This window comes from Marmota flaviventris, chromosome 12, assembly GCF_047511675.1.
Source record: "Marmota flaviventris isolate mMarFla1 chromosome 12, mMarFla1.hap1, whole genome shotgun sequence".
Lineage (NCBI taxonomy): Eukaryota > Metazoa > Chordata > Mammalia > Rodentia > Sciuridae > Marmota > Marmota flaviventris.
In genome coordinates, this window is record NC_092509.1 from 101,342,239 (window position 1) to 101,359,196 (window position 16,958).

Sequence of the window (16,958 nt, forward strand, 5' to 3'; positions counted from 1 at the left end):
TTCTAATTTGTTGGAGTATAAGGATTCAAAATAGTTTTTGATTATCTTCTGTATTTCTGAAGTGTCTGTTGTGATATTGCCTTTTTCATCCCGTATGCTAGTAATTTGAGTTCTCTCTCTTCTTCTCTTCGCTAGCATCGCTAAGGGTCTGTCGATTTTGTTTATTTTTTCAAAGAACCAACTTTTAGTTTTGTCAATTTTTTCAATTGTTTCTTTTGTTTCGATTTCATTAATTTCAGCTCTGATTTTAATTATTTCTTGCCTTCTACTTCTTTTGCTGTTGTTTTGCTCTTCTTTTTCAAGGATTTTGAGATGAAGTATGAGATCATTTATTTGTTGGTTTTTCTTTTTTTAAGGAATGAACTCCAAGCAATGAATTTTCCTCTTAGAACTGCTTTCAATGTGTCCCATAGATTCCGATATGTTGTGTCTGTGTTTTCATTTATCTCTAAGAATTTTTTAATTTCCTTCTTGATGTCTTCTATAACCCATTGATCATTCAGTAACCCATTGTTCATTCTCCAAGTGATGTATGCTTTTTCCTTCCTTCTTTTATCGTTGATTTTCAGTTTCATTCCATTATGATCAGATAAGATGCATGGTATTATCTCTACTCCTTTATATTGTCTAAGAGTTGCCCTGTGACATAATATATGATCTATTTTTGAGAAGGATCCATGTGCTGCTGAGAAAAAAGTGTAACTGCTTGATGTTGGGTGGTATATTCTATATATGTCAATTAGGTCTAGGTTATTAATAGTGTTATTGAGTTCTATAGTTTCCTTATTCAACTTTTGTTTGGAAGATCTGTCCAGTGGCGAGAGAGGTGTGTTGAAGTCTCCCATGATTATGGTATGGTGATCTATTAGACTCTTGAACTTGAGAAGAGTTTGTTTGACGAACATAGCTGCACCATTGTTTGGGGCATAAATATTTATGATTGTTATGTCTTGTTGGTGTATGGTTCCCTTAAGCAGTATGTAGTGTCCCTCTTTATCTCTTTTGATTAACTTTGGCTTGAAATCTATTTTATTTGATATGAGTATGGACACTCCTGCTTTTTTCCGAAGTCCATATGAGTGATATGATTTTTCCCAACCTTTCACCTTCAGCCTATGTATGTCTTTTCCTATCAAATGCGTCTCCTGTAGGCAGCATATTGTTGGGTCTTGTTTTGTGATCCATTCTACTAGCCTGTGTCTCTTAATTGGTGAGTTTAAGCCATTAACATTTAGGGTTATTATTGAGATATGGGTTGTTCTTCCAGCCATATTTGTTTATTTCTGTTACTAAACATGGTTTGTTTTCCTCTTTGATTATTCCCCCCCCCCCTTTACTGTCCTACCTCCCACTGTTGGTTTTCATTGTTATTTTCCATTTCCTCTTCCTGTAATGCTTTGGCGAGGATGTTTTGAAGAGATGGTTTTCTAGCTGCGAATTCTTTAAACTTTTGTTTATCGTGGAAGGTTTTAATTTCATCTTCCATCCTGAAGCTTAATTTCGCTGGATACACAATTCTTGGTTGGAACCCATTTTCTTTCAGTGTTTGAAATATGTTATTCCAGGATCTTCTAGCTTTCAGAGTCTGTGTTGACAGATCAGCTGTTATCCTGATTGGCTTACCCCTAAATGTAATCTGCTTCCTTTCTCTTGTAGCTTTTAAAATTCTCTCCTTATTCTGTATGTTGGGCATCTTCATTATGATGTGTCTAGGTGTGGATCTCTTATGATTTTGCACATTCGGCGTCCTGTAGGCTTCTAGGATTTGGGGTTCTGTCTCATTCTTCAAGTCTGGGAAGTTTTCTTGTATTATTTCATTGAATAGACTTCTCATTCCTTTGGTTTGGAGCTCTGTACCTTCCTGTATCCCAATGACTCTTAAGTTTGGTCTCTTAATGTTATCCCATATTTCTTGGATGTTCTGCTCATGGTTTCTTAACAGTCTTGCTGAGCTGTCTATGTTCTTTTCCAGTTGAAATACTTTGTCTTCATTGTCTGATGTTCTATCTTCTAAGTGTTCTACTCTGCTGGTAGTATTCTCCATTGAGTTTTTAAGTTGGTTTATTGCTTCCTGCATTTCTAGGATTTCTGTTTGTTTGTTTTTTATAACCTCTATCTCCCTGTATAGTTGATCCTTTGCTTCCTGGATTTGTTTGCGTAATTCGTTGTCGAAGTGATCTTTCATTGTCTGATTTTGCTGTTTAATGTCTTCCTTGATACTCCAGATCATCTGAAGCATGTATATCCTGAATTCTTTATCTGACATTCCATCTGCTGCAGCTGTTACCTCTTCTAAAGTTGCGTTGACCTGCATTGCTTGTGGTCCTTTCTTTCCTTGTCTTTTCATACTGCTTGCGTATCTTTCCTGCAGGTGCGGGCGGCGGCTCTGCTCTCTCCTTATTCCAATTGGGGTGTCGTGGCTACCACGCCGGCAGGTCACTGGGCCTGTTCTGAGAGCTGGCGGCGGCTCTGTTCTGCCCCTACTCCAATTGGGGTGACGAGTGTACCACGCCGGCAGGCCACCGGGCCTGATCCGCCGGTCGGTTGCAGGTTTGCCTACCCTGCAGGCGCGGGCGGCGGCTCTACTCTGCCCCTACTGCAAATGGGGTGACGTGTCTGTCGTACCGGCAGGCCACTGGGCCTGTCCCGCTGGTTGGTCGCAGATCTGCCCACCTTTCGGGCACGGGTGGAGGCTCTGCTCTGCCCCTACTCCAATTAGGGTGTCATGGCTACCCCGCCTGCAGGACGCTGGGCCTGTTCCTGGCACGGGCGGCGACTCTGCTCTGCCACTACTCCAATTAGGGTGGTGTTTGTACCACGCCGGCAGGCTCCTGGGCCTGATCCGCCGGTCTGTTGTAGGTCTGCCTACCTTGGAGGCGCGGGCGGCGGATCTGCCCTGCCCCTCCTACCACGCCTGCGGACCCCTGGGCCTGATCTGCAGGTTGATCACTGGTCTGCTCACCCTGCGGGCACGGGTGGCAGTTCCGCTCTGCCCCCACTCCAATTGGGGTCACGTGACCACCACACCGGCAGGGCCTGATCCGGGCATGGGAGAAGGATCTGCTCTGCCCCTACTCCAGTTGGGGTGACGTGTGTACCACACTGGCAGGCCACTGGGCCTGACCCGCCAGGCTGACACAGGTCTGTTTACCTTGCAAGCGCGAACCGCGGCTCTGCCCTGCCCCTCCTACCACGCCCATGTACCACTGGGTCGCGGGTCTGCCCACCTTGCGGTTGCGGGTGGCGGCTCCGCTCCGCCCCCTCTCCAATTGGGGTCACGCGGTCACCACGCTGGCGAGCCGCTGGGCCTGCTCCGGGCGCTGGCGGCGGCCTGGCTCCTTCCCTCTGGCTTGACGACAAATTGAGGAGACTCGGGTGACTGTGCCTCACCCCCCCTACCAGGAGACCAACTGCTTATGTCACCACTGGTATTGATGAAGTTCCCTCCTCCGCCGCTTTCTGCAGACGTCAGATCTCTGCCATGTTGGTATCCTATGCGAATGGCAGCATTTCGTTCCCCTTGCCGGGCAACCAAAGCACCGGGTGAGTCCTGACCGGCCCTCAGCAGGACCCGGACCGAGAAGCAGTTTCCGCGGGCTCCTAGCCCCGGGCCAGGGAAGTTCCGGGAGCCGGAACTCGGCCACTCCGTGCTCGGTGTAAGCTCCTATAAATGTAAGCTCCAAGAAGCAGTCCCCTCGGGCTCAGTTCTGGGAGCCGGAACTCGGCCGCCCCGCGCTGGGTATTCACTCTGATAAGATCAGGTTCTAAGAAGCACCCAGGCGCTGAGCCCTAGCAATCTGTCTGCAAGCCGCAGGCGAATTGCAGCCTGAAATTACCTGTTCTATGGCTGAATGAGCTGCGGTCAGTCAAAAACAGGGGTGGTGACGTCAGTTTACCAACATGGTGGCTGCTGGCCTCCTCTGTGGTCTGACCGGTGTGGAGAACCGAGATGGACCGCTTCCTTCCCCCGTCTCGAACCCAGAATTCAGCCCTGAGTACGGTGCTTGCGCGGCTGGCAGAAACTGCAGCGCTGTAACCCTGCGTCTCTATCCCAGACTTTAGCCGCGGGGTGATTTGCTGAATAAGCAGTGTTACCCTCCGTGCGACAAACCTCTCGCGTTTGAGTCCCCGTAGCCGATCCTTGTGCGATGGAAATCCTTCCTCCAGGTTCCGGAGCACCCCACTATTGCTGGAAATTCCTAACAAAATATCCTTTAGCCGTCCTGACTTGTCATACTCCCACACAGTGAAGCAGCACACGGGGACAATGCACTCCCCTCGCCGCCATCTTCCTTCTCAGGGCAGTTCTTGAAAAAGAGAAAAATCAGAAAAAAAATTATTCTACCTATCTGCAAACCATATTTATTTTAGTTAATAAGAATTATACAGATAAAACTCAGTCGTCACTCCTATTCCTTAAGGTAGGTACGATTATTATCTCTATATATGAGAAACTGAGGCAGAGAGAGGGTAAGTGATCTCCTCACAGCTATAAAGGAAGGGACTGAGGCCCGAGCCTGGGCAGCTGGCTCGGGAGCCCGTGGTCTCCACGGTTCTGGCCTTCTGCTTCCTCTCCATATTGGAAACAGAGATGGGCCACAGTCCAACATACAACCTACAGGCTGAGTCAGAAGAGAGGGTTTCTGTGGTTGTCAACGATACATGTTGCTCCTAGTTCAACCAACCCTCAGACGTTGTTCAGAGTGGAAACTGAAGAGAATAGCACGTGACTGGGGTTAACCAGGAGGGATCAAATGGATTGGAGAAGGAGCCAACCTTCTGCCCACTGAGCACTTGCTCACTAATTCATCTATTTGTTCAGCCTTTCATACAACTGCCCATCCATTCACTCACAACCACACCCTGGGCACTTTCCCTGTCTTGTACACTGTCACATGCTACAGATAAGACTCAGGCTGGTCCCAGCCACTTTGGCAGTCCAGGTGGGGAGATGCAAGCCGAGGAGGCCCACAGTCTTGCACCATCAGTGCTGCTAGAAGGGGACTTGTGGAATAATGGGGGTTAATTCAACCTACACTGGGGGAGCAGAGCAGGGAAGAGATGGAGAAGAATGCTTAGTGGAGGAAGGAACACTGAATGAGGCCCAATCAAAATCCAGCATTTCTGGGAAGATTCTACAAGTTCCACCATTTCCCTCAGAGACAAGATAGAGTTGAACTCCCTTTTTGAGAAAGCTGCTGGAACACAGTAGTTAAGAACAGGGGTTTGGTCGTCAGTCTGGTCTGCCTGCAAATCTTAACCTGTCCAGGCAGAAATCACTCCAGTGCAAGATAAGTATATGGTCAAGTGCTGGGGTACGTTGCCCTGAGGGGTGAGTGAGATACACGGCACGGTCTATGCACCGTGCGCCTTCTGTGACCTCTGCTACCTTCTCCTCAGACTCACAGTTACTCTCACTAGGTTCCCAAGTCCTTAATCTTCTTGGTAGCTCTAAACCTTCAGAACGAAAATTTGTAAGTCTCTTTTATTTTTTTTTTTACATAGGAAATAAAAAGGGAACACAGTTTTTGTAAAATAGATTTTCATTACCGTGAATTTATTGTACTCCTTGGTTCCCGGTGACTAGGTAACCAACAGAGGAGGTAATTTATTATTTTAGCAATTTCAACAGGACCCTGGAAGAAAGGCACCCTGTGGTCACAGAGCGCTGGAACTATACTAATGAGATGATTAAAAGAAAGTTGGGCTCACACGGTCCCAGATAATCACAAATGAACCCAATGGTAATTAACAATTACAGTTACCTGGAACTGTGTCATTTGCCTGGTTGGTCAACCTGTGCTGAAGAGGTGAGTTTAAAGGAGTTAGTAAGTTCTCTGAAGTGGCTCGTGGGGCCCTTTCCTGATAGGTATCTAGGGGAACTGTGGAAGTACAGGTAAGGCTCCCTGGCCCACTTCTTCTAATTCTCAACCAGAAGGAAAGGAAGGTCTGAGCTCTCCTAAGAGGAACATTCTATCCACAAAGCCCCCGCTCCCAGCCTGCGTGTGTCTTCTAGGAGAAACTTTCCTGCCATGGGGGCCAGAGTCCTTAAGTTCTAGGCCAGAACAGTCTTATGCAAAAGCAGTATCCATTTTCAGAGATCCAGTCCTCCAAGAACAAAGCCCTGGACTCTCTGGCTTGGGCATCCACTGTCCCTCCTCAGGGCCTGCCAGAATCTTTGTCTGCCCCTACTTCAGCTTTGTAGGACTAGGGAGAGTGGTGGCACCAAGGCGCAGGTCTCAGAGGTTGCATTGGCCCTTGGATTCTCTTGCAGATTCCCACAACTCCATGCCGTGTGCTGAAGGCTGGTCTTGAACGAGCTCTGGCTGAGAGAATGGGGGCAGATGGGGAAACAGTGGTCCTGAAGAACATGCTTATCGGTGTCAACCTGATCCTTCTGGGCTCCATGCTCAAGCCGTCAGAGTGTCAGCTGGAGGTGACCACGGAAAGAGTCCAGAGGCAGGCAGTGGAGGACGAAGGAGGCATGGGCAACTACAGCACATCCAGCAAAGAGCAGCCCATGGTCTTCAACCACGTGTACAACATTAACGTACCCCTGGACAGCCTCTGCTCCTCGGGGTTAGAGGCCTCGGCCGAGCAGGAGGTGAGCGCGGAAGAGGAGACTCTGGCAGAGTACACAGGGCAGACCTCGGACCACGAGAGCCAGGTCACCTTCACCCACAGGATCAACCTCCCCAAAAAGGCCTGCCCCTGTGCCGGCTCCGCCCAGGTGCTGCAGGAGCTGCTGAGCCGGATCGAGATGCTGGAGAGGGAGGTGTCACTGCTGCGGGACCAGTGTGCCACCAACTGCTGTCAAGAAAGCGCGGCCACAGGTAGAGTCTGGGCCGGGAGGGGGGGGATGAGAGGGAGGTGAAGTAAGGGAGCAAACTCTGCATCTTAACAAAGTACCCTCATCCATGGCTCGGGCCTGCCGAGTCTGTGAGATCGAAACGCAGCCGTCCCCAGGGATTCAGCTCAGGGATTCTCGACACTGCTCAGCCAGTTTGAAATACATTAACCTGATTTGGGGGGGATGAGTCAGGTAATGGTACAACGGCTCAGCACAGCAACTTGGACGGCAAGCAGGGAATTTGATGTCTGTCTTCATTCATCTTTGGTCTTCACAGGCTGTTGAATTGATATCTATTCATGTTCACCTGAGGGACTAGAGAAGGCAGGCGCTGTGCTCACTCAATCGCAGCCTTTCTCCCATCGGAATAAATGATAGTCATTAAGGTCTCAGAGGACCTGTCCGCATCTTCTCCAGCAGGATGGACGCTTTAACCCTGTTCCCTCCACAAATACGCATGCCTGTGCACACACACACATGCACACACACTCACACAGCTCATCCCGCCCTCCAAAAGGGCAAATGCTCTGAGGATTTATGCCTCACTCTGCCTGCCTGCTAACTAGTAGCACTTACGAGTTGTTACCTGTAGCTCTCTGCAAAGCCTGATTAAGTATCCAGAGCCAGCCTCCCTGAATTCAAATCCTACCTGTGCTGCTTCCAGGCTTTCAACGAAAGTAAGTTGCATAGCCTGTGCCTTCCTTTCCACATCTACAGGGTTATCATCCAAACTAGAACAAGGGGCCATTAAATATCACAGACCGGCTTCTGGTGGGCCCCACGTAAGTGGAGCTATTATCAGCTCAGCCTGCTCAGCTCTGTGCCCATCTGTTCTCACCTCAGGGTACCTTAGACCCAGGCATTTCCCTTCTTTGTTGACCAGGGGCATCTGTTACCTTATCTTGGGTGCCAGTGCCCGTGTCCACTTCTAGGGCTCCATATCTCAAGGCCTCCTTGGGATGAGAGTGGAGTGCAGTTTTAACAGAGGATGTCCCATAGTCCCCCGGTCACAGCAAGACTGGGGGCAGCTTTTGAGTAATGAAGTATTTCATGGGTTTTCCTCAGCTCCTTCTCCTCTCCCTCACCCACACGAGAGACAAACAGCTGAAGGCTAGAAGGGGGCGCTCCGTGGCTCAGTCCCCTGTTCTTTGGGAGAACTGATGGGTCATTCATCTGTCCAGTGGAGTGCAGAGCAGGGGAATGTCATAGGTTTCCACGGTCTCTTTGCTGCTCAAGAAGCAGTGTGGCTTCCGTAAGTGGTCTTTTTACCAGGATTCCTGGCAGATGGGAAAAATCATACGAGGAAGAGCTGTTGAGCGATGTCAGTGTAGTATCTTTTCAGGCCACAGGGGCTGCATGAAGCAGCAGAGTGAATTTACTAGACTTCACATCCTCAGGGTCAAGTGCAGACAAGGATGCCGAGCAGGTACTTGGTGTGTGTGTGCTTAATGAGTTTGTTTAGACAGATCAATTAACCACTGTAGCTATACCACAGCAAGGGTCAGGAAAGGGATAGGCAAAGAATCCAGAGGATTGCAGCAAAGGGTGAGTGGGGCTGAGGACTCTGGAAGACTTTGAAGCAACCTGGTGCTGAGCTTTGATGAATGAACTGTCAGTTGATGGCAGGCAGGACGCCTTTCTCTGCCCGCTGACCCAGTGCTCAGCCCACACCCGCTGGCACTCCCCACCAATCCCTTTCAGTCCCCACAGCCAATAACGGAGTGAGCATCTTTGATACAGGACCATCCTGAATCTATTGGAACCCCTGGACCTGCCCAAAGAGAGAATGAGAGGCCTGAAATGTACTGCCCTTGGGGACAGCCCCCAACCTTCTCTGCAGTGTGACACTGCAGGGTTGAACCCAAGTCAGTCTCCCTGGGACATTGCTTGATAGCTTGCATGCCCTCCCTTCTGATCTGCCCCTCTCCCCTACCAGGTTTTTCCACTATGTACTTTCCAATAAGTGACCTTTACATGAATCTCCACCTAAAGTCCACTTCTAATGAAATGACCCCAATCTGAGGCACCCTGAAGATGAGCTCCAGGGGGAGGATCAGATCTCCTTCATCCTGGCCCCCAGCACCGTGCTAGGAACAGGCACCATAACACCTGAAAATAGTGATTAAATTGATAGTGTACCAAACTATGTGGAGCTTAACTCTTAGCAACACAAATCTGATCAGAGATCACTAGAGGTCTCTGCCTATCTCCCCCCGACACACACCATTTATAGGAGAGGCCGCTGCTGCCCTTGACCTTCTCCTTGACCATTCCAGGACAACTGGACTACATCCCTCACTGCAGCGGCCACGGCAACTTTAGCCTGGAGTCCTGTGGCTGCATCTGCAATGAAGGCTGGTTTGGCAAGAACTGCTCAGAGCCCTACTGCCCGCTGGGCTGCTCCAGTCGGGGCGTGTGCGTGGACGGCCAGTGCATCTGTGACAGCGAATACAGTGGGGACGACTGCTCTGAGCTCCGGTGCCCCACGGACTGCAGCTCCCGGGGGCTGTGCGTGGACGGGGAGTGCGTCTGTGAAGAGCCCTACACGGGAGAGGACTGCCGCGAGCTGAGGTGCCCCGGCGACTGCTCAGGGAAGGGGACCTGTGCCAACGGCACCTGTTTATGCCAGGAGGGCTACGTCGGCGAGGACTGCGGCCAGCGGCGGTGTCTGAATGCCTGCAGCGGGCGAGGACACTGCCAGGAGGGGCTCTGCGTCTGTGAAGAGGGCTACCAGGGCCCTGACTGCTCGGCAGGTAGGAAGGGGAGCTGGGCAGGAGGCTGGGCATGGCTGGTCCAGCGCACTAACTGGACACCTCCGGGGAGATTGGAAACAGGTGCGGGAGGGAAGGTGAATTTTAGGTAAGGTCATTCTCGGTTGGGTTGTAGTCATTTGCTTTCCAAGACAGCTGATTTTTCGAGTCAATAACAGTTGGTGAGGCAGATTAAAAGAGGGCTTAGGAAAGGTCAAGTTCAGGCTGAGAGGCAGATCTTTACCCCTGACTCGAACAAAGGCAACTTACTAACAGTGATGACACCCCACTGTCCCTGCAGTGCCAGGCGCGGGGCTGCGGGTCTGTTTTCTATCACTGATTACAGGAACCCACAGGCTGTTGAATTATAAAGAGAAGAGGCTTATTTGGGCTCCCAGTTCTGGAGGCCCAAGGTCAAGGGGCCACATCGAGTGAGGGCCTTCCTGCTGGTAGAGTCTAGGAGCATGCAGGGTGTCACCTGGCAAGAGACAGGGAGCGCACGTGTGTCTCTTCTCACAAAGCCACCAGGATTCAGTCCTGGGGCTCCACCCTGATGGCCTTATCTACCCTCACCACCCCCCAAAACCTCCACCTCTGGACACCACAGTCAGATGGCTTCCACTTTCTTCAATTATAATGAGGACAAATTCCACCTGGGGGGCCCTTGGGGGGCACAACCAGACCACACCCAAATCACAGCAGATGAGCAAGCACCTGCTCTCCCGCGGCTACCAGGCCTGATGCCATGGTCCCAGGCTGCCTCCTTTTACAGAGCTCCTCAGGGGGCGGGAGCCAGTCTATGAGGATCTCCGCTCACCTTGGAGCTTGCAGATGGCAAGGGTTATTGATTCATGAAATGACCGAGGGCCTACAAGCAGAAAAGTGCAGGCAAGAAATCAAACGTAAATAGGAAAAAAAAAAATACTACATTCATCAAGCAACAGCGACATTCCGATGATTAGTACAGAATATTAAAAGGAGGGGGCTCATTTTGTTGCCGATGACTACAGCACAAATCTCACCCCAAATATGATCCATACCTTAGAGACTGACAGGGGGGCATCTGAAAATGGAGCTCTCAATCCAACAGTGAGAATTATATTAATATCTCATTAGGGTTGATTTTTTTAAAATATATTTTGCCCCCAAACTGGTTATTTTCATTGTCTCCCTTTTGTTCATCCTCCTCTGATTAATCAGTGAGTATTGCTGAGACATGTATTTGTGCTTTAAACAGCACAGATTAGTAATTGATCCTGTCCATTCAAAGCTCAGGATGCCCACTGGGAAATTTTAAAAGCAGAAATAACAACAAACATTTTGCAACTTTCTGGTTGAGCAATTCCAGGAGTTTTCTAAAGGAGAAATCCTGGGAAACTGGCTATACCAGCCTCCTGCTCCTCAGTATCTTCAATGACATTCCGCTCTGTGGCAGACCAACTTCCCACCATGTGACTTCAAGTTACATTCTTTTGCAAGATCAATGGCAATGATGAAAGATTAAAAAAAAAAAAAAGATAATCTACTGCCTAGGAGAATTTTTTTATACATTAAGTTTTTTCTGATTTTACTTATTTCATTTAGTCTCTCAATTTTGGAATGTCTCTCTACAAATATGGTTATCGTATGTATCAATTGTTCCAAAGCAAAATTCAGACAGAAGTTAAGCCTCATTGTTTCTGAATCCAAAGTCACCAGGCAGTTTCTGGACAGCAAGGATAAAGCATAACTTAGTTTCCACCCAGGGGATGAGGTTCTGCTAAGCCCCACCTGGAGGTTACTCTGGGTCAGTTTTGGCCATTGCTGTGTTGAGGGTATTCTATCCCAAACACAACTCGTAACAGACTCAGTGTTTGTATGTCTGCCCTTGCCCTCATGTTCTTGACCTGTCTTTCTACAGGGATGGGTCCATTCACAGACAAAAGCTTGATCTGATCCAGGGTCCAAAATGCATTGGAGATGAGCCCTCCTGGTCACCTCCGGGAAGACTCAGTAACTGTCAGGATTCCTATGACTTGGTTGAGTCCAAACCATACACACACATTACCTCTATGCTGCTTTAAGACTTCTGTAGGCCCAGATAAATCACTTAACAGGTTCCCAAAACATGTGAGGAAGGACAGTTGCATAATCTCCATCTGTTTCTATAGCAACCCTGGAACCACCTCTCATTGCATGAGGTACTGCTCTTAAAGCTTGCCTTCAAAACCAAATGCCACAGGTCTCTGCCAGAGAGGAATCTAGGTCATTCCTCAAGGGCTCCTTGGCTTGCTGTTTGTGAAAAGGCTGTCGGAGGGGGGGCTCTTTATCCCCTGCTTGACATTTCTGGCCAGGTGCACACACAACAGCAGTACCGCTCCTACCGCCCCGAGGAGCACAGAGGAGAGAGAGAAGGGTTGGGAAGGTGGGAAATGAAGAGTCTCAGGCTACACTCCCTCGGAGGTCACCATTTTCTCTTTGGCGAGGGCATGGAGAAGAGCTGTCCATTGTGTGGATTTCATTCTGAGGCTGCTTGGGTCCCCAGAGCTGGAACACAACTGAATATTGGCAGCAAGGCCACTGCGTTTGACTCCTCAGCTTGATTTTTGCTCATGGTGCACCATGGGACAGAATCTCAAGCTCTGCCTCTATTCTCTGCACATGTGTAGATAATAGAACAAACAATTCATGAATATGAGCACTTAAGACTTGCCTTACATAGAAGCTACTCCTGGCTTCTCATTTGACAGATTTCAAAGAGTTGTCCAGAGAGAGAGAGAGAGACTTTCCCAGAGCCTGACAGCTCATTAATGGCAGAATAAGAATGAGAACCCAGCCCTCTTTAATCTTCTCTGAACTGCTAAGTAGACAGAGTTGAGACATGTTCATTGTAAAGCCACAGCCACAAAGAAGTGACCTTTCAATATAAAAGCTGAGCCCTTTTAAATGTTTAGAAATCAAGGTATTAGAGAGATGGGGTGAAGAAGTACCTGGGACCATGCGTCTGCATCTTCCCCCAGTGATGGCAGCCAGAGCAGAAGCTAGCTGGTGAGCTGTCCTGATCTCCCTAGGAGCCAGCGCGAAGCAGGGAGCAGGCTCTTGAAATAATCCAGAAAGCTGTTCCCCAGACTTCAGTCGGGCCTGCAGAGATTTGTCAACATCAGCCCCTGCCTATGTCAGGACTGCAGCCAGCCCTACCTTTGGCACCTGAAACCCCTCGCGTTTTAGAGCAAGACACAACGTGGACTGGTTCCAGCTGCTCTCACCACCTAAGTGCAAAAGTGACGTGAGGTTGAAAAAAGTAAGCAGCGTGGGCGCTGTGCAGATAATCACCACTTCTTTCTTTTTAGCAGCCTGCTCTTCCCTAAATTTCAAAGTTGGAACTCCAAAGAAAGTAAGACTGAGAATGCCTTTTCCCCACCACAAATGCATCAACTCAAGGCTTGAGTCTCCGTTATAATTTGTTTTGTAACTCCACATTGTCTTGCTTAGTAACGACTACTGGCTCCCAAAGTGCACAGCTGCTGCTCACTTACAGGGCAAGTAGTGATGCTGTCCCCCACTGAGCCACGGCTCAAAGAAGTACTCTACCCTGAATGACACCCCTTGCTCTTCCTCCATGGGAAGTGAAGGAAGTGTATTCCCCCAGGCTCAGGCCTCAGGCTAAGCGGCTGAGATAAATCTTCTGCCCCTCTTGTTCACTTAACAATTCTAAAACAATCTGCTCAGATCACCCTTCACCGTCATGCTTAGCTTTATTTTCTAGAAGAGAGAACCAGAAAGGAATACACTGACTTGTCCCATAGGCCTTAAGAGTTGTTGGTGACTTGAAATTTGGAATGGCCTTTTTTTTTTTTTTTTGTCCCTATGGCAGAAAATGTCCTGCAAAAGAAATTTGGGGACAGCATGCTGAATCACAAGAGACACACTCCAAAAAACTTTTTAAAAAGGGGTTTTCTTAGCTCCAGGATGAGCACTATTCTGGAGAGCACATCCTACACGACTGTCTGGATTGCTTCTCATGTAGTTCTACTTGGAGGGATGGTGCATGGAGAACAATCCACATTCTACTCCTTAAATCATGGGAGAAAGAACTCTAACCATAGAAGATTCAGGCTGAACAATCAGTTCTGCTACATATAGCCCAACTCCTGATTTGACATAGGCCTTGACCTGGGCCTTAGATTTCTCTTTTGTAAAGTTAAAATAGTTTTAGCTCCTTGAACTACCTTACAGGCTGCTGTCAAAGGATTTTTTAAATAGTTAGATGGTGTGTGGGGCATGTTTTCTAGGTTGTGAAATGCCATGTACATGTAAACTGGAATTGCATTTGGGCTCAGAGGTTCTAGAGTCATTCTGGCTGGGTTCTAATCTTAGCTTCTGTGTCTGTCCCCTGTGTGGCCCGGTTTCCTCCTCTATAATATAGGAGTAATAATAACACCTACTCCGTGGTGTTGGTAAGAGGTCAAATGAGATAATCCATGTTGGAGCAGTGAGCACTGTGCCTGGTGTGTAATAAATTCTCAGTGTGATGGTGCCGAATACTGACAGGTTCTCATCAGTCCTTCCCTGGGCCCAGGAGCCATTCCATACAGGCTGCCCTGAACATCTGAGTGAGGTTCACATCTTCACTAATGTCAGAATTAGCAATGATGCAAGTTTATGCAATATCATTGGAAGGTTAAATTGTTTAAACATCGTTTGTACTTCTTCAATTTTGTACATTTTAAAAAATAAATTTTAAATTTTTGTTTTGGTTCTGATAGAGGAAGCTCTGCTCTCTAGATTTTCACAAAATGAATGGTTTTGATCAAATGCAATCAAAGCCAATATCCAGCACTGCAGATAAATGCTGCTAATTTCCCTCCTGTGAGTCTGGGTCAAAGGGCTCCTCACTTCGGCCCTGGCTGAGGAGTTGAGGTTTCACATGTGAGCACAAGGAGGCAGGTATGAAAAGCAGCTGGCCTAGACCTCTGGCTTATAAAGGTGAAAGGTTGAGATTACCCAGAGGAGAAATTCAAAACCAATGGCAATTCTTAAACCAACCAAACCCTCCACTACATATGAATGTATAGGTTAATTATGACCATTTAAGTATTGACCTGATCTTTGATTTAATCTACGAGCAGGTCCAATTACAGAAGCACTGGAGTTATCCTCTAATTAGTCTTAAAGGTTCAATTATTTGATGCCTACACTTCTGGTGAGTCTTCACTTCCCAAGGGAATCAGACTTGAAAGGCTCTTTCAATGTGGTTTAACCTTTGGTGACTCTGAGCAGCATTTGAGAAGTCAGACAAGAGAGAAAAGCACAGCTCTCAAGAAGGCTTCTTAATCATCACCTCCAAGGTCAAGGCTAATGAAAATTAGTTTAACATGTTACTTTTCCAAAACTTTCTTTTTTAAAGGAAAAAAAAAAAAAACGCTATGAGAAAGAGCCACTAAATGTCTTTATCAGACCATAGTGTACAAGGCTTCCTGTCTTGGGGTCATAATTTGTAAGATAACAAGGGATGAAGTCTTTAGCCCCATCTGCACAGTCAGACATTGGCTCTCAGGACAATCTGATGACAGTAACTTAGTAAACTACCAACACTTTTGGCCAGTGGTGTGTTATGAAATATCTAACAACTGGATCTGTGATGAGAAAACCAAAAACACTGAAGCTCCGCTCTGTCCAGTTTCCATGGTGTAAACACTCCCTGTTTGGCCAACTTCAAACTACCAACATGAGGTCACTCAACCCGGCGCTGGAAACGCAATAGACACATCACACAGTATCTCCACCAGAGAGGTAGAACACACAAATGTCACTCAAGGGCCTAGATGATAGGAAGATGTAGTGAAATGACTTGAAAGTGAATACTTACGACCTTTGTTTTTGACGCAATTTGCTTCACTGTAAGTTTTTAAAGTTTCATCTTTCCTAATGGTTGTATCTAACCATCTTGTGAAATTCCTGAACACCACTAACTCATAGCCTTATGGAGGTTGGGTTAACTAAGTGCAGAAAGGAGGTGAAGCTGTTACAAATCACTCAGTCCGCTGAGCCTGCAGACCGTGTGGAGATGGCGTGGGGGGTGACAGGCGAGGAAGAGAGTTGAGTCCAGGGTGGGGCAGGCAATCCTCTGAGTTCACGCTGTCTGTGTATTGCCTCCCGGTAGTTGCCCCTCCAGAGGACTTGCGAGTGGCTGGTATCAGCGACAGGTCCATTGAGCTGGAATGGGACGGGCCGATGGCAGTGACGGAATATGTGATCTCTTACCAGCCGACGGCCCGGGGGGGCCTCCAGCTCCAGCAGCGGGTGCCTGGAGATTGGAGTGGTGTCACCATCACGGAGCTGGAGCCAGGTCTCACCTACAACATCAGCGTCTATGCTGTCATTAGCAACATCCCCAGCCTTCCCATCACTGCCAAGGTGGCCACCCGTACGTACCATTCCCCCCCTCCTGCTTCATTTTTCTTTTCTCCCACATGAGATCATGGGCATTCATGGTAGTGGTGTCTTTTCTGAATTCTCCAGGGACCCTGCAATCATCTTGAGGGGAAGGGCTTCAGACATGACCCACTTAGAAAAGGGTGTATCTTTAAACAGACACTTCCTATTAAGAGAATGTCCAAATTCAGGCAGCTTCCATAGATTATAAAAACAAAAGAACAAAAAGTACTTAATTATTGAGTACTGACTTGTTAGAAGCTAGACTCAACTTGGAAGCCATGTACCCAATGAGACTTAGACAGACCTTGAATACAGTTAGGATCCAAAACCAGGAGATAGGAAATAGGAAGAACAATAAGCAAGTTGCCAATAGATGTTATGTTCCCGAGGGCAAGTGCATAGCAGAGTGAAAGAAAAACTCCTTGTTTAAAACCACAGCGACAACATCCACTTCTCATACAGAGGTGGCAGCATTTCTTTATGATGTTTAGCAGAACATCTTGGCGTGTGTGTGTTTGTGGTGCTGGGGATCGAACCCAGAGCCTCACACATGCTAGGCAAGCTCTACTACCCCTCAGCCACATCCCCAGCCCTTTTCATTTTTATTTTGAAAGTGGGTGTCTCTAAGCTGCCAAGCCTGGCCCAGGACTTTCAATCCTCCTGCCTCAGCATCCCAGATCGCTGGGATGGCAAGCAGGAGCTACCATGTTGGATATAACACCGTATCTTAATGGCTCACTTTAGTTGTGAAAGTTAAGGCTCTAGGATGTGAAGTTCCAGAGGGGAAAAAAGGTCAAGGTATAAAGAGTTGGCCCTGAAGGCTTCACAGAAGCCTGAGGACGGGAGCAGAGCTTAGAAAGAGGCAAGGACAGGGACTGGCAGCAGGGCAGGATTCCAGAAGTCGTCTTGCCCCCTTGCTTCTCAGGTGACCCAAGTCCTGG

At 48.1% G+C, this 16,958-nt stretch overlaps 1 protein-coding gene across 2 annotated transcripts in view; it reads left to right on the forward strand.

The window, feature by feature from the left end:
* The first annotated feature begins 6,334 nt into the window (after window positions 1–6,334).
* Window positions 6,335–16,958, forward strand: part of Tnr (tenascin R) — a 72,675-nt gene continuing 62,051 nt past the window's right edge. The window contains exons 1-3 of one of the 2 annotated variants that reach the window (XM_027934955.2): window positions 6,335–6,833; window positions 9,127–9,603; window positions 15,743–16,006. In XM_027934955.2, the coding sequence (XP_027790756.2) occupies window positions 6,335–6,833; window positions 9,127–9,603; window positions 15,743–16,006 (1,240 nt within the window). Of the gene's footprint in view, window positions 6,834–9,126; window positions 9,604–15,742; window positions 16,007–16,958 lie in introns of those variants that run through there. The other variant, XM_027934956.2, reaches the window with a different exon arrangement.